At 53.0% G+C, this 17,621-nt stretch overlaps 1 protein-coding gene across 2 annotated transcripts in view; it reads left to right on the top strand.

The window, feature by feature from the left end:
• The window catches only part of PARVB (parvin beta), a 90,674-nt gene that overhangs the window by 53,282 nt on the left and 19,771 nt on the right, over nucleotides 1–17,621 (top strand). For both annotated transcript variants that reach the window (XM_074326524.2, XM_074326522.2), the window contains exons 4-8: nucleotides 4,928–5,030; nucleotides 11,640–11,780; nucleotides 13,063–13,178; nucleotides 16,354–16,412; nucleotides 16,585–16,604. In XM_074326524.2, coding sequence (XP_074182625.2) covers nucleotides 4,928–5,030; nucleotides 11,640–11,780; nucleotides 13,063–13,178; nucleotides 16,354–16,412; nucleotides 16,585–16,604 — 439 coding nt within the window. The remainder of the gene's footprint in view (nucleotides 1–4,927; nucleotides 5,031–11,639; nucleotides 11,781–13,062; nucleotides 13,179–16,353; nucleotides 16,413–16,584; nucleotides 16,605–17,621) is intronic.

Raw genomic sequence — 17,621 nt, 5'->3', positions numbered from 1 at the left:
GTCAGACATGCTGGGTGCCTGGTGCCTGAGTGAGGGAGTTGGGTGGGCAGTGCCGAAGGGAGGTGGCACATCAGCACCACCTGGGGGGCATGTGGCTTAAAGACAAGGCAGGTCTTTTTGACCCACCCCAGACTTACAGGACCCAAATCTTGGGGAAGGGGGCTCTGGGAGGAGGATGGGGCGAGGGCTGGGGGACGATGCAAGTGGTCCCAGGAGCTCCCTTGGGAGCCAGCCGGCCTTGTGGTTCAGACAGAACACCTCCCTCCACGTCCCCGGCGTGATTCCTACTGCTTTTCAGAATAGCCTTCCTGTACTGTGGACTCTAATTACCCAAGCTCCAGCTTGATTCAATCTGAGTAGGCCTCAGCAAGGCCTCCCAGTGGTTCTTTGTAGGGATTTGGCTCAGAAACAGTTGTTTTTAGTGCCGAGCGTGGCCCATGTGCAGCTCTGAGCAGGTCATGGTGAGACCTGGCTGACATCCTGACCGCTGGCCACGTCCCGGTCTTGGGACCGCAGGGCTCTTTCTGAGAAAGCACGATCAGTCCCCGTGTTTTCTTTCTCTGTTCTCTGTCATGTGCACTTTTCGTTTCACCTCTTGCCTTGGGCACTGTCCTGTCTCCCTCTGTAGACTTACCCTGCTGACCCTGCTTCCTCAGGACTGTCACTGTGTAAAATACTGCCAGCTGCCCTCTGCTTCCTGTAGAAATAACCCGGGCTCCCACATTCATTCACAAGCTCTCTTTGAGCACCTATTGTGACTACGGTAGGTTAAGGGTGAAGGGTGCAGTAGGTTCCGGAGTCTGTTTTCCTGGATTCAAATCCTGGCTCAGAACAGTAGTGCTTCCCTCCCAGTGTCATTGTGAGGATAAGGTGAGTCGTGCACACAAGTCCACGTCACTGCGCCAGGTAAGCACGCGCAGGTGTGTAGTACAGATTTAGGAGTGACACAGTCGCCCGAAAGACTTACCCTAAGTCTCGTAGGCTGTGTTTCGTTCTGTGGTCGTTTTCTGTAGCCTCCTCCAGAAGCATCCTGAATCACTTACAGGTGAACAGCTTGTGCTGCCCAGGCAGAGAGCGGTTTACAGATGAGATACTTTCTATGTTGAATGATCTTTGAAAGAGAGAATAGCAATTCTCGTGCTTTCTGGAATGAATAGCCAGAGAAAGGCTCCACATTTGAGAGCACGTTGGTCTAAAGCAGGCTGACCCTGTCATCCCTGGGATCCACGTTTCTCCCCACAAGCAGATTTCACATCTCATTTCCTAGTTTATCGGACAAGACTCTTCCTAGTTGTTAAGTTCTGTTTTCTTCCTCCCTTTGTCTGTGTGAAGAAAGTCAGCTGCATAAAAACGTGCCTCTGGGGGAAGACGGTGCTATGAGGGCCGCAGGGAGACGCCCCGTAATGCGCTCCAGGCTCCACCCGGCTGGGACGGCCTCCTGCCTGTTGCAATAAGCCTGCGTCCTCCGCGGATTCAGCAGTGACGAGCCAGTTTGGAAGGGATTAAAACATAACTGTCATAATTTGGGAAGAGACAGGCAGCAGGTCCTATTGTCATTCAGATGGAACTAAAGGAAAAGTAATTTTTCATCCTGGTAAAGCAAACTCATAAAATGTATTTGCAAAGAACACGGTGCCTAGGGTATTGTTAAGTTATGTCCTAGACATTTGCTTGCAGGATTCGGGGTTTGCAAACAAGGACGTCCCTAAAAACCATGACTGGTGCTATATTTAAAAAGGCTTGTGAAACAGGATGAAGATGGGGACCTTGGAAGTAGCGGGTCGGGTCCAGGGGGAGACGGTACCTCCATGGGGACAGCAGTGAGACTGACAGTGAGTTGTGTTTACTTCCCAGAGCTGACCCCCTGGCCTGTGGCATGGAGTTTGATTTGCATCCGTTTTTGTCTGTGGTTTTAATATTTGGGCTTTGACCAGGTCAGACATCGCGATGGAATTTTTGAAGTTTTCGTTTCTTCACAGGAGAAACATTATCCGGTGTTTTCCAACAGGATTTGGCCCTCGGCAAGGCAGCCTCTGGAACCAGATGTCTGCATGCCCCAGAGACCGTTCTGGGTCTGTAGGCAGTTCTGTAGTTTGAGCCCCCTCTGGGGGTCTGTGCCAAGTTTAGCCACTGGGGTTATGGCATTAAGCAAAACAGTTGCTGATGTTGACCTTGATCTCTTGGCTGAGGGTCTGTGTCAGGCTCCTCTGTACCCTGCTGCCTTATTTTCTTTGTAACATTGATCACAGCCTGAAAGAGCATGTCCTTGTTTGTCTTTTAATATCAGATTAGAATGTAAGAGCCTCAAGGACAGAGGCCCGGTCTGTCTTACTTATTCCCAGAGCCTGGCACATAGTAGGTGCTCAGTAATTAGGTAATTAACTCAATAGCTGCTTATAGAGCTCCAGTGCCAGGCAGTGAGTGCTGGGTGCTGGAGACAGAGCCACAGACAAGGCATAACAAGATGGTCATCATTCCTGCCCTCAGAGGGCTTAACGTCCAGTAGTGGAGATCATGACAAAGGGGTGTGCAGGTGTGAACGGGACCAGGAAAACGGCACTGGGGTGCAGTAAGAGCCACGGTGGGGGCCTGTGGCCTTGGGTGGGGTGGGGCGGTCAGAGAATGATACAGAAGCTTGAGACCAGAGGGATGAGTAAGAGCTGCACAGGCAGTGGGGAAGGCGGATGTGTTCAGGGTGGAAGGAATAGCATGTTCAAAGGCCCTGAGGCAGAGGCGAGCATGGAGTATTTGAAGAACACCAGCAAGGAGGCAGGGGGCTCGGTTGGGGCTGTGGCATTGATCCTGGGAGGTAGTTTGAATGGGGAAGTGGGAGAGGAGGTGGTGAGAAGTGGAGCCAGTTAAGAAGTAGGCAGAAGTGGGGTGAGGGTGAAGTGCAGGTTCCTAAAACTGGTGGGTGGTGTCCTGTTTCCCTCCCAGTGAAGGAGCAGGGTTGGGGGTGATGAGTCCAGTGAGAGGAGCTCATGCAACACCTGAGCCGCGCGGTGCAGAGGTGGAGCTGTAGGTGGAGGGGTTTCGGGGGCAGGGACAGCGCTGGAGCTGTGGGAGGGTGTGAGCTGGCGTCGGAAGAGAATAGAATGAGAAGAGCCGTCATCTAGGGCAAGGTCTCAGGAGCATGACCTTTAAAGTTCAGGGGGAGAAGGAGGAGACAAGGAGGGCCCCCAAGGAAACTGGAAGGGTGGTTGGAGAGGAGGGCGGAAGCCGGGAGGGGAGACAGCTTGGCCGGGAGCTGATGGTGCCCTGTCATGGCCAGTGCACTCTCCGCACGCTGCCTGACCCTCAGGGAGGGAGACAGAGGAGGGCTGGAGCAGGGCAGCTGCTTCCATCCTGCCGACCCTTCTGGGTGGCTTTGACAAAACCAGTATGTAATGCCATGGGGCTGTCCACCTTTCTTCCTCCAAACCTCCCTTTATTTTTACTTTTATTCTTCACGGGATTATGTATCTGATTTAATATTTTTTAGTTAGTGGGGAACTAGAATATGCTTCGCAGAAATTTGCTTCGTGGCCAATTTTGCAGGCTGCATGTTTCCAAGGGTGGCAGAGAACACTCTATTCCGGTTTCGTGCCCTTCTGTTCATCTCTGAGAGGGGCAGCAAACTTCCATTTCCAAGAGGTTATTGGGGCCATTTAGATAGTTTTATCAGTTTTGCTTGAACAGGAAAATCATGGACTACGCATATTTTTGATGACGTGTGTTCAGGTGACCATTTTAGTTTGTGGAGAAGAAATACCTTAAGCAGCATTGGCCACGCACAGTTCTGTTCAGCGGGAGCCCTAGTTCTCTACAGATATTTTCCCAATTGAAACCGTCTTCTTTTGTAACATATCACCAGTGAATTGGATGGAAAAAGTTGCTGAGAAAGGCTGAAGGGGAAGGCTGGCCTAGAGAAGTGAACACGTGTCCACGTAAAAACTTGTACACCCACATTCGTATCAGCATTGTCGGCAAGAGCCCAAACGTGGCGACAACCGAAATGCCCATCAACTGATGGATGGGTCAGTCGAATGTGTATATTTATACAGTGGACTATTGTTCAGCCACAAGAAGGAACAGAGGACTGACACACGCTACAACGTGGATGAAGCTGGAAAGCATCCTGCTAAGTGAACGAAGCCAGACACAAGAGGTCACATATTATGATTCCATTTCCATTCATATGAAATGTCCAGTACAGGCAAATCTGTAGACAGAAAAAATAGTGCAGTGGTTGGAAGGAAGTGGGGGAAGTGGAGATGGGGAGTGACTATTGTTAATAGGCACGAGGTTTCTTTTGGGGGCAATGAAAATGTTCCTGGTTGATTATGGTGATGGCAGCACAATTTTGTGTGTATACTAAAAACCACCGAAACCGCACACGCTACATGCATGAATCACATGGTGTGTGAATTCTGTATCAGTAAAAATGTTATCAGTAATGGGTCATATGGGATCCCCTTTCCTCTATAGCTTTTAGGCTCAAGGTGACCCGGGACTGTTTTGGTGCGGATTTTATGGGAGGGGAGGGGACAGACATTTTCTGTCCCACCTGTACTGCCTTGGACGATAAGGGCAGTGCTACTAACATTTACTCACTGAATCCCCCCTCCTCCACGCCATGGTGCACAGGTTTTGTCACCTCCTCTGGCTGAGAGTTCCCCATAGGACGAGGGCCAGCCTATGAGGTGGCTGCCCTCTGCTGGGTTCTCAGAATTCCCAGGGGAGCCCTGACCACCGGGGGTTGGGTGAGCCCCCTCCTGCCCGCCCCGGAGGCTGGGCGAAGCTCGCCTTTCCCATCCTGACTTACTTGGCCCCCGTGTGTGGCGTCTTGATGTCCAGTAGCTTTCGGTTCCTGCCCGGGCTCTGGTCGGTCGTGCCTGGGTCCACACGGCACTGGTGAGCGAGGCCGTAACGCCTGCCTTTCCCCCAGGTTCTCATCGACTGGATCAACGACGTCTTGGTGGAAGACAGGATCATCGTGAAGCAGCTGGAGGAGGACGTGTATGACGGCCAGGTGCTGCAGAAGCTCTTGGGTGAGTCCACAGGAAGGGCAACCCCGCCCCACCCCCGCCCCCTGCAGGGCCACAGGGCAGGGCAGCCCTGGGGCTGGACCGCACAAATCTCTACGTGATGAGAATGGTCGTATGTCCTGACAGTGGACTGGCAGCCACAGCTCTGAGCCCACAGCTCCCAGGTGGTGACCCCAGGTCCTGGGCTTCAGGCTTTTCAGGTCACCTGTCCTTTCATCGTTTCTCCGGTGGCCATTCTACTAGAGTTGCCAGACACAGGGACCCATCTGCAGCTTCTGTGCTGTTGGGTCCATACACCTGAGGGGAGCACGTTGACGGGGGTCTAATGGGAGCCCTGTCCTGTGGGTAAGCGCCCCTGCCGGCCGGAGCCCCGTCTCACGTCCACTGTGAGCACCTTCCAGCCTGGGCCGCTCCTCCAGGATGGGAGGTGCCGCAGCAGGCGGGTCCCCAGTGCGTATTTGTGGGTGGCCTGTGGCGGGTGTGGGGTGGGGAGCAGAGGGATGTGGGGTGTCTGCAGACAGCTCCTTTCGTGTCTGTGGACTGGGGGCGTCAGGCTGCTCCGGAACTACTGTTTGTGGTGCTCTCAGCGTGGTGCTGGCACGCGGTCTGGTCAGTAAGTGGCCGCTGAAAAAAAAAGATAAGAAAATGAAAAGAAAGAGCAGGGGTGTTAGTCCCCGAGTCCCTCTGTGACGGGCACGCGGTCACTCTGCACTTACCGCGTCACTGAGGAGCGCCCTGTTGCCTCCAAGGTCATGGGCTCCTTTTGCAGGAAATGGAATGAGTGTTTATTTATCTGCGTCCTTGGTGCCTCGGCTCCATCCAAAGACTCTGGAAGGGACGAGTTGTGTGCTGAACAGCCTCTCGTCCCCTAGAGACTGATGTATTTTCAGGGTCCCAAATGCTCTGTGAGGATGGCTGCGAGGATTCAGTGTCCCCTTGTGTGTGGGATCACACACTTCCTAAAGGAGAGACCCCCTGGGGAGACCCTGCTCCGCAGTTTGGGGTGGGGCTGGCAGACTGGAGTGGGGCCATGTTTCTTCCATAGTTAAACAGAGGTGTCTGCTGTGGGTTAGGGGGGAGGTGAGCCGAGTGCAGACTGCTTCAGGGATGTGTTGGGGGCACAGAGTCAGAGACCTGAGGTTTTGGGGGCTCTGTTCAGAAGAGATACTGAGGGAAAGCAGACAGGATGGGGGGCGTGGGAGAGGAGCGCTGCTCTGGGAGGGGTGACCCACGATCTGCAGCTTCATAGGTTGTGTGTCTGCTGCCTGGGCTCAGCGTCTGTGTCCCTGCTTGGAGTTGGGTCACTCCCGGCAGGTTTGCACACTCAGCATATGGCCCTTACACACCAGCTGATCTTGGCGGGAAACCTCCTGGGATTATGGGGAGGGGAACCGTGTCACATAACTCACTCCGAAGGCCATGACGATTGGTGGCTCACAAACTGTTTTGTCCTTAGTCAATCCCTCTTTGGAGGGAAAAAAAAAAGATTCTGTTTGTTTTGGTCATTTCTTCATTTGTTGAATGAAGATTCTTCAGCCTGCTGTGTGGATCCAGGCTCTGGAGACGCAGGGGTAACAAGAGAAAGGAGGCCCCTCAGCCACCCACACAGATTCTGGCAGAGGGAAGAAAGAGAAGTATTATGGGGTGGTTCAACCTCAAACGCAAATAGATGCTTGAAGAGACTGACAAGAGCTAAGGTGAAAATCAGAGGGTTGTGGGGTGGGGAGTGGCTGGGCTGGGGAGGGGTCGGGCAGCTCACCTGCGGAGGTGACCTCTGCGCAGACATCTGAACGTTCTTAGACTCTGAAATGAGGAAAAGTCTGTAGTGTTTAAAGAGCAGTGAACAGAGGCTGCAGGAGGTGTGGGGGGGAGAGAGAGCGAGAGAGCGAGAGCGAGCGAGCGAGAGAGAGAGAGAGAGAGAGAGAGAGAGAGAGAGAGAGAGAGAAAGGAGAGAGAGAGAGAAAGGAGATGAGATGAGGTTGGGAAGATGGATGGAACCAGATCAGATCCAGCCCTGGTCGACAAAGGCTTTTATTCCAAGTGACAGGAAGCCACTAGAGGTTTTGAGCAGGGCTGTGACATGATCTGAGTTAGAGTTTTAAAGGTCACTTGGGCTCCTGGTGCAGCGTGGAGGGGGAGAAGGGCCAGAAACCCGGAGACCAGTCAGGACACTGTCACCGCAGCCCAGGCATTAGATGAAGTGTCTCAGGCTGAGAAGTGTGCACTTGGTGAGATCTCTTGGAGGTTAAAGCTGCCAGGGGCATGAAGGCTGACTGCCAGGTCTGTGTCCTGGGCAACTGGTCAATGAGGAAGCCCTTGAGGGTAGCATGGGGGCTGGACAGTGAGGGGTTGAAATGCCCGTCCTCCCCGAGTCAGCTTCAGAGGGAGGCTGGAGCTCGGCAGAGCAGAGATGATGTTTAATGCTGTGGGACAGATGGCCTCACCGGGAGAGGGTGTTCCAAATTCATTACTTGACTAAATGCAGAATGGCCAGGAAGTAACATCTCTATTTGGCCGAGCCAGGAACCCACGTCTTAGAATGAGCTTCCGTGGCACAGGAATAAATCTGAAATGTTATCAAGATTGTTTAGTAATGATCACAACTTTATTATTTAAAATGTTGGTCAAAGTTTTGATGTTTCAGGCTGTAGTGTTGGTCTGGTCATTCTCGGCACTGTTGCTCTCAAGGGCATCAACCCGGACATTTATAACGATAAGACACTTTCAGTGGAGGAGGATAGAGGAGCATCGATCTTGGGCCGACCTGACGGTGAAGCTGTGCTGGGTTATCAGCTTTCCTCCCTCTCCTGGGAAAGGCTTAGCTGCTCTTCAACTCTTGGTCTTGAAGAGTTTGATGTTGGTGATAATGTTCTTTTACTGAAACAGTCTCTTGAACTGGCGCTTTGCTCACTGCCTAAAGGAGATATTTTCTAATATATTCAGAAGCAAACTTACGTGTGTTGCACTCGCATTTTTTTCTTTCCAATTCTTTTGCATGCATCTGTGGCTTCACCCAATCAGTTGAAAAATTGTGTCTCCAAGCCTGAGATGTAGCAGCGTGGCCATGGAACTCTGTAGCTGGTTCTCAGGCAATGAATTTGCACCCGCATCTCACTCTTGGTTGCCTGTAAATGAGCCCAGTGCCCTTCCTGGAGTAGAATGATGGGGCATCGTTAGAGCAGGTGTCACATAAGACGTCCTTGCCCACTCAAGTCACATCCTTTCGGTTCCCTCTTCAGTTGGCCCCAGCAAATGCAGCACTTGCCCTGAAGCTGCTGTCATTGCCAGAGAGTCCTGTTTCATCACTTTTGTTATCTGTAAAGTAGAACATGAGGCAGCCTTTTTATTGTGGAGTAGCTGCAGTGCCATCCTGTTTGGGTGTCTTGTGTAAGAACTTGATAAAGCAATGCCAAAATGTTTTGTATGTCAAGTGGTTTGACATACCACTTTGACTGAAGGAAAGAACAGTGGGAGAGACTATTCAGATATTAACAGAACATCAGAATGTCTTGCCTGGTCTTATTAATGATGTGACACTGAGGAGATGCACTAGGAGCCTATGTGATCATGTGATCGTCACGCCCAGGGACGCCAGGGGTGACACAACACAGGCATTTGAGTCTTCAGCTTTCCAGAGGCAGAAGCCAAAGTGAAATAGATTTTGGCCAAGCACCAAAGCCAAAGCTGATGTCTGTACATCTCTAGAGAGAGAAGAGGTCTGAGGACTGGGCCCTGGGTGGTCAGCCATCATCGGTTAGGAAGAGGAAGAGCCAGCAAAGGATTGTGAAGGGTCCAGGGTGAGGGAGGAGGACGCTGCATTTGAGAGAGGTAGGGGAGGCAGGAGTGAGGGAGGTAAGGAGAATGGACTTGGTCACCTGAGTGTGAGTCGCCAAGTGTGAGTCACCACCAGGACCCCAGATGTGTCCCTTTTCCTGAGAGCAGATTCTGAAGTAGCTGTCGGACCCTCTTCCACGTGGCAGGTGTCTGTGGATGTAAATCTGGTTTGCAGTGTTACTCCCCAGGTAGCCCATGATGGGATGCGTGAGGGTGCCCATGCTGGAGTGCTGAGGGGACCCCGGGGGCTGTTGTCCTGCTTCTAGCGCATGGGCACGGCCTTGCAAAAGGCGAGCCCTTCCTTGTGTAGTAAGGGTTCACAGCCCAGCTTTTGGCCATCACCCGTTTGCCTGCCATACTTGAGACTCTGCCCCATTTTCCTCTTCCTCTTTCTCTTTCTGTGCTAGGAAGAGAGGGGTCCTGGCCATGGCACAGTCCTGAGCTGCTCCTGTACCCCATCAGGCAGGGTAGACACCCAAGACCCAGCCTCAGGCAGCACCCAGGCACAGCTAGCTTCCCGGTCCCTGTTGTGGGCTGAGTGTATCCCCCCCAAATTCATACATTGAAGTCTAACCCCCAGGGACTCAGACTGACTGTGTTTGGAGACAAGGTCTTTAAAGATGGAATTAAGTTAAATGAGGTCATTAGGAGGGGCCCTAAACCCGTATAAGTAGTGTCCTTCTAAGAAGAGGAGATTAGGACACACGCACACAGAGGGACGGCCAGGTGGGGACACATGGACAGCTATCTATAAGCCAAGGAGCGAGGCCTCAGAAGAAACTAACTCTGCTGACACCTTGATCTTGGACTTTCAGCTTCCAGGACTGTGAGGAAGTAAATTTCCACAGTTTCAGCCGCCCGTCTGCAGTACTTCACATGTATGCAGCCCAAGCAGGGTAATACAGTTTCCTTCCCGCCTCCTCCACCCAGGTAACTGGCCATGTCCAGTCTGCAGGGCTGGCTGGTGGAAGGGGACAGCAGGGGCATGCTGAGCTCCCCGTTTCTGCCCGTGGGTAAGGCTCTCGGACCACCAGCTCTCTGTGACTCTCCTTCCATCCCCAAGGGCCCCTGTATACTGGGGGGGACCCGCTCTGTACTTTCAGGGTGTTCGTCAGACAGACAGCTGTGGGTTATTCAGCTGGGACCCATTAGCTGCAGGTGGAGGGAATTCAAAATGTACAAACGGGACCCACTTCCGTCCCCCACAGGATGCGTTTTATTGGGTTGCTTTGCTTTGTGCCGGCACGCACCGCTCCCCAACCTGATGATTTTAGGTGTGGCCGTCTCCCCACTAGGCCCCTCCCTTGCCTGTGCTGCATCCAGTTCTAGGAAAGTGACTGACACACAGTAGGTGCTCAGTAACTATGTTGTGAGTGAGTGAATGAATGAATGAATGAAGTATGCTGAGCCCAGCGGGATTGCTGTATAGTTGTAGTATCCTCAAGGGAATAGCAAAAGTGCTTGTTGTTCTAATTGAGGGAGGGAGAGAACGTTGAAGTAGCAGACACATCCAGCGAATGTGCCTTAACACGTTGTGTACGGTGGGGTTTAAATCCCTCATACCCCTCTGTTCCGGCAGGTTTTTAAAAGAAACTACTTTAAAATGCACTCTTCTCTTTAAAGCGTAAATGCTTCTATGTCATTTATTATTTTTCTATGGAATTTTTTAGGATTTACTCACCTATGATGTTAGTAATCCCTCCTGGTGTGATACTGCAGAAAGCAGCTTCCTTTGTTATTAACGAAACACAAATAATTCAATAAAATGTGCAAAGTAAAAAGAGCCAACAGTAAAAACAAGAATTCTCGTTATCCGTCCTTAATGCATGGCTCAGAAAAAAACGAAGATTCTTGTGATCCGTACGCAACGTGTTAAACAGAACTTGGCTGGGGCCCACTTGCGAGATATAAACCCCATTGTGACAAGCCTGTATGAGGAAGCGAGTCGACTACCTTTATGATCTGCCATCACGGCCGGCTGCCGACAGCAGCTCTGAACTGAAGGCTTCCAGCATGGCACTCTCTCTGTCCCGCCCAGCGCTTTGCCATCACCCGCTACAGTGTCACTTCTGTTGTTTTGCAGAAGAGATCTGTCAGGAAACACCGAGTCTTGGAGTAAACGACTAGGAGGGAAACCTGGGGATCCTTCCCGGCCTTGCCAGGTGTGGGGTCAAGCGTCCCCTACTGTTCCGCCTGGAAGGAAAATGAAGGCACACAGGCCGTGGCTGGCTCTTAGTCCCAGTAATTGACTGGAGCAGTTGTGACAGTTCCTGTCCGGCTCCTTCTCGTTGCTTCCTGCTAAGTCTTGGTGATAAGGTCACTGCAGGTTTCTGTGAATATCTGATAGTCCTTCTTACCATTGCGTCCAAATGTTAGAGAAACCAGAGTGGGGGCAGCGTGCAGAGAGGCACAAGGTGACCTGTCAGACCCTTTTCATCTTCTTATCACCTCCCCGTCCTCACCTCCCTGTCTGTCCCTGCAGGTCACCTCCTGGCCTCCCCACTGCACCTTGAATCATTTTGTCCATTTTGTGTGCACAGTTTTATCCCTGCACCCCCGCCCCCTTCGTTGTGGAGTAATTGTCTAAGGAATAGGAATGACTTGCAAGTGCAGAGTTCTGGGCTCCACACCCTGCAAACTCCCCACCCTTGCGGGTGATCCGCTCCAGCTGGGGACCGGGCTGGGGAGGGAACCTCATTGCAGCCGGTGGACCAGGCGGCCCTGAGTCCCTCCAGCTTCTCCTGACACTGCCTTTCGCTCTTGTCCTCCTTGCTGTAGAAAAACTGGCGGACTGCAAGCTGAATGTGGCTGAGGTGACACAGTCCGAAATTGGGCAGAAACAGAAGCTGCAGACGGTGCTGGAAGCCGTGCATGACCTACTGCGGCCCCACGGCTGGGCGCTCCAGTGGACCGTGGACTGTGAGTGCTGCTGGGAGAGGGAGCCTGTCCTCTCGGTTGTCCACTTGGTCACTTGTCACCGACTTAGCCTTGCATTTAAACGTTCTATTCACGCTCCTGCTCTGTGAGAGGCAGCTAGGAGAGGGGAAAGCCAGCATCCCCACTGTTAGGAGTCACACTCTCTCTGTCCCCCCCACCCTGGCCCATGGGCTTCGGAGTAAGGGGAGTCTTTTCTGGTTGGGCGGATCAAGGGAGACTTCCAGAGGGAAGGTTGGAATTCAGGTTATAAGGCAGAAGCTCTGTGGGCTTCTTGGAGGGGACCCAACCCCAGATAGCAAAGGCACAACACCAAGTGAGCTGTCGTACTGATGACCCATCAAAGCAGGCCCTCAGGAAACAGTTCATGCCTCCAGACTATGTCTCAGAGCGTGCTGGCAGTAGGAATATGTGGCATCACAGAACTTCCAGCTAAGACATGAACCGGAAAGGTGAAGAACGCAATCGAGAGAAGCTGGAAAGTTCTTTGTCCCAGCCCCTTTCCCCGACCCCTCATCCTCAATGCAGGGCCCTCTGGGCTGTGGCTCAGAAGCTCCCCCTGCTGGGCGAGGGGCTCCTGTGGCTGCTGTGAGATGTGCCCTGGTTTCTAGGCATGGAGACCTTGGGCAGCCCCAAGCCTACAGCACAGGCTGCGGGGCTGTGTGTGGGGAAGCAGCGCTTTGAAAACTACAGCCCTGCACAGCGTGCTCATGACTGACACACTTGGTCTGCATACGGGGCGGTGCTGGCGGCTGGCCATGGCAGGCAGCCAGGCGGGCAGAGTCATGCCTCACGTCCCGGAGCCGTTGCCCTTGATCGCCTGCCTGCCCTGTGAAGCTGGAAGGTTGCATAGAGGGAGCCCTTTTTAAGTGCCAGGGATACTAACGCACATTACTGTGATGGCTGAGTGGCCAGGATGACCTGTTCTGTGTAATTTTTTACCCCTTCTCTTGTGCTAATTTTACTCTCCTGCCGATTGCTTCTCATCACCCTGCTATTTACTCCTTTTAAAAGCATCAGGCTTTTCAAAGTGGTCGCATAAGTCACCTCAGGCCCACAGGAAAGAAAAAAAATAGAAACCGGAGCTAAACGCACACAGGATGCTCATGAACGCTCTTCATTTTTCCGTGGCCTGTGGTTTTTTTCCCCAGTGGCTTCCCTTGGAGGTCTCATTTAGACGCAGCATCTTTATTGCCTTCTGGACACAGGCTCAGGGTTCCTCTATGACCAGATCTAAAGTGTCTCCCTTCTTCTCTCCCCCGACCAGCAATCCACGGGAAGAACCTGGTAGCCATCCTGCACCTGCTCGTGTCCCTGGCCACCCACTTCCGGGCCCCGATCCGCCTCCCCGAGCACGTCTCTGTGCAAATGGTGGTCGTGCGGGTGAGTATCGCTGGGCGGGTGGCTTGCCTGCGACGCTGCTGCAGAGGCACCGGACTTCGTCCCCTGTACTTTTCCTGCTCTCTTCTCCTCCCCGCCACCCCAAGAGGCTACCTCCTGTTTTCGCTCTAGACAAAATGTATGTCTGGCTCTGGCTTCCAGATAAGTGATTGGAGCAGGAACAATGGCACTGATTTGAAGAGAGGCGGGTTCCAAGGCATGGCAGCGTTGAGGTTTAAGTTTTCCACATTTTTGCAAAGAACATTTGTTTCTCTCCGAAGCCAAGTCATCAGAATTCAGTCCTCTTGAAGGAGCTTACTGCTCGCTGGAGAGGGTTGAGACCCGCGGTATGAAATTGATACCCCATTAAAGCTGCTTTGTGTTTCCTCCCCCTGCATTGTGCCCACCACTCCCAGGGGCTGTTTCAAGGTCATTTCTCTGGCTTCACTTAGAGAAATGTAACCAGGAGCCAGGGTCCTTCCGACAGAGGTGGCGCAGTCTTTTCTGGCTGTTCCCCTGCATTTAAGGGGACAGATCCTGCCCCGGTTTTGTGTTTGCAACTTTGTCCAGTACACATGTATTAAGCACCTACTGTGTACTTGGCACTCCACACTGGCTATCGGGGACACTAAGTGAGGAAGACACAGTGGGTCCTGGTGGACAGCTACTTCTGCCAGAGCATTGAGGTGACACTCGGAACCTGGATATCTCACGTTTGTTACTGGATTTCCAACTCCATGTTCTCCTCTGGTTTGTAAACGTGTCGGAGCCGTGGTCTCTGTGGTCTGCAAGGCCCTGGCTGACCCTGTGTTTCCTGAAGCCGCCTGACTCTCCATTATCCTGGGAGCTTGGCCTGGACCCGACAGGGAGAATGCCCTTCTCTGGCATCAGGCAAAGGTTACCTGCCCTTTGGCCTCATTTGCCTCCTAAGGAGGAATGCTTGTGGTTGGCGGTGCTGACAGGGCCAGGGGACTATTCCTGCCACCCTCCTCCTGGATGCTTCCTCGAGGCGGCTGGTGGAGAAAGGCTTCCTGAGGACACACGGGAACATGGTTCCCAGACCCACATACGTCAGACCCGGGGCCCCGCAAGCTCCATGCAGCTCAGTAATTGGGGTATTTCCTTTCAGGCCTGCGCTTTGATCCAAAGAAATCTTTTGGGTTTGCGGAAAGTTTTACTGACCCGGGCAAGCACTTGCTGGCGCGTCCCCCTTGACCAGGGTTATGAGAGGGTTCTTTGAGCCAAAGTGGAAGGAGTCGGGGAGAGGAGGTCCTGGGAACTGGCCGTCCTCAGGCCTCAGCCAGCCACCCAGACCTCAGAGCTGCCCCCCGCCTCTCCCAAGGGCCCCTGGCCTGTTGCTCTACATCCCGTTATCCAGTCTGAGGTGGGGAGGTGCAAAGAATGTGGCAATTGGTAGAGGAAAGGAAGGAGGACAAGGGCCTCATTCACTACCTAGCAGTGTGGCCTGGGGACAGCCTTGATGTCTCTGAGCTGCAATGATAAAACTGAGGTTATACCTTTAAAATATTCAGCTTCATGTATTTAATACCTAACCTGGGCCTGGCATCTAGTAGATGCCTAATGCACGTGGGATGTGTAAGTAAGTGAATGAAAGGTCTGTGGGCCTCCCTCAGCGGGCTCTCCTAAGAATCAGTCAGGGTGAGGCTGTGACAAAGCCAACAGCTGCCCGAAGGTAGTAACTATTCACAAGAACCAGCCGTGAGAGTGCCCTGGAGGCCGAGCTCAGGAAAGCCTTGGAAGCTGGGATCTTGGATCTCGCATTTTGTCCACAGTGGACTGCCCAGCAGGAAGTGAGTTCCCCGTCCCCCCGGGGGTTTAAGTGGGGGCTTTCGGTGGTGGTTGCTTAGCTGGCCGCCGAGCTCCACCCGGAGGTCCTGTGATACGCAGACCACCCCACCGCCCCACCGCCCCACCATGTTGCCTCCTCATACCTGCCAGGCTCCAGGAGAAGTTGCCACACACCGTGTTAGGGCCCTAGGGCTGCTCTAACAACATGTCACAAACTGGGGGGCTTAGAACAACAGGCATTTATTCTCTGGAAGCCAGAGTCTGAATGGAGGCGTGGGCAGGGCCGTGCTCCCTCTGAAGGCTGCAGGGAAGGGTCCTTCCTGCTCCTCCAGCCTCTGGGGGCGCCAGGAGTTCCTTGGCTTGTAGACACATACCCCAGTCTCTGACTCTGTCGTTAAGTGGCCTCTTCCCGTGTCCATGTTTCTGTCTCCATTTTCTCTTCTCTTGGATCTAGGACCCACCCTAATTCATTTCGGCCTCATTTTTTTTTTAAATCTTATTGAGGAATATTAGGGAATAGTGTGTTTCTCCAGGGCCCACCAGCTCCAAGTCGTTGTCCTTCAATCTAGTTGCGGAGGGCGCAGCTCAGCTCTAAGTCCAGTTGCCGTTTTTGAACTTTATTTGCAAAGGGCACAGCCCACCATCCCATGCGTGAATTGAACCGGCAGCCTTGTTGTTGAGAGCTTGTACTGTAACCAACTGAGCCATCCGGTCGCCCCTCTGGAAGCTTAGCTGCAGCTCATTGTCTTCAATCTAGTTGTGGAGGACGCAGCTCACTGGTCCATGTGGGAATCAAACCAGCAACCCTGTTGTTCAGAGCTCACGGTCTAACCAACTGAGCCATCTGGCCACCCCCATTATGGCCTCATCTTAACTAATTATACCTGCAAAGACACATTTCCAAAAAACGCCACATTCTGAGGTTCTGATGGACATGACTTCTGGGGGGTCCTATTCAAGCCAGCGAGTGTCTGTTACACTTCCCTGTCATCATGTTTGTTCCTCAGTGCTCCTCAGCTCCCGGCCACAGGATGTAGGGGGTCCCTTTGGGAGCTGGGGTGTCTCTCCCGAGAGCCCCCATGGCTGCCAGCTTTCAGAGCAATGTGGAGACCCTCGGGTTGGGCGTGAAGCTGGGGGGCAGCTTCCAGCCACCAAAAGGGTTAGCCCCTCTCGTCAACTGCGGACCTCCTACCTGGGTGTGGTTTGGATGTTCTACACAATCCCTTGTTCTTTTATTGTCCCCAAGGCAGTCTCTGGGTCCCCGCCACCTATAGGTGGCCACGGCTACCCTGCCAGCAATGGCCTGCCTCCTGTCCTCTCTGCCTGCCCAGGTGCTGGTGTATTTACTTGTTCATTTTGGGGTTTTCAGAAGCGGGAAGGCCTGCTCCATTCCAGCCACGTCACAGAGGAACTGACCACAACCACAGAGTAAGTGGACCTGCTGCCCCGCCCTCTCGTTTGTACTTAGAGCGGGACAGAATTTATCCAAATGTGACTTATGTTTCTGTAAATGGCCCTCCAACTGAGCATTTCAGGGACCCGACTTTGGGGTCACCTCCATCACCCTCCATCATGGCTCTCTCTCTGTTCTTGTTTGCAGGATGATGATGGGGCGGTTTGGTAAGTAACCCCAGGTCTGTGGTCGTTGGACGCTTTGGGGCTGTCCCAGAAGGCCCCCAGGGTTCACGTAGTGTGGGGGGCAACAGGGCCCCAGGTGGGCCCCAACAGGGCCCCAGCCGTTCTGGAATCTTGGAGGAAGTGTGTGTTGCTTTGTGGGCTTGTGGCTTGCTTCTCAGAGCTGGGAGAGGCCGGTGGCGAGGATCAGAGTGTGAAGGAAGGTTGAGGTGATGAAAATAGAGGATGGGGAAGCATCTGGGATGTGGCACAGGACTGGAGCAGGGAGCAGAATCAGGATCAAAGGGAGGGTGATGTCGGTTTGAATATGGAGCACAATTAACCAGGAGAGAGTTTCTTTACAGGATGTGCTTTCGTATATAGTCTTTCCACTGTAAAATCTCAGCTTAACAGACTTCCTCAGAGACACGCAGCCTTGGCTCTGGTCCCAGCTGGGCGACCTTTGGCCTGCTCCTTCAGCTCTGTTCCTCATCCGTGAAATGGGTCAGTCAAAGATTGTTGAGCAGGTTACGGGAGACAGTAAATGTGCTCTTCTTGGCCTGGGACCTGGCACCCTTTGCGAGGGAGTGGTTAGGGTTGTTAGTTTTCAGTGACTGTTCCCTAGAGCTGTCCGCAGCCCCGTTAAAGCCCCACAGCCCCACTTCATCTCAGCGAGGGATGGCAGATAAAGGCACAACTGTGGCAGAGTTTAAACCCTCAAGGACGGGAACCCCTGGCTCTCAGCCAGAGGCAGGCTGAGCCAGGCTCACTGCTTTGGGGAACATTCCAAAGCAGAAAGCCTTGACCCCCACTAACATGGCAGGGGAAGGGCGCACAGCTTTTAGTGGGGAAAATGGAAAGCAAACAAATGTCCCTGTGTGCCTCGGGACCCTGCCACCCTGGAGACATCCACGCTGGGTCCTTGAACCTGAGGTGGCAGACCACTGTGCAGGTGTGGCTCTTACATTCTCAAAGGTCTTGAACAGGAGAAAATGCAGCAATTATGGCCTTAAGCCGGGCCGG

Source organism: Rhinolophus sinicus, chromosome 1, assembly GCF_057876585.1.
Source record: "Rhinolophus sinicus isolate RSI-liver-muscle chromosome 1, RSI-T2T, whole genome shotgun sequence".
Classification (NCBI taxonomy): domain Eukaryota; kingdom Metazoa; phylum Chordata; class Mammalia; order Chiroptera; family Rhinolophidae; genus Rhinolophus; species Rhinolophus sinicus.
Note: the sequence above shows the minus strand (reverse complement) of the source record. Positions and strands in the feature narration are given on the sequence as shown.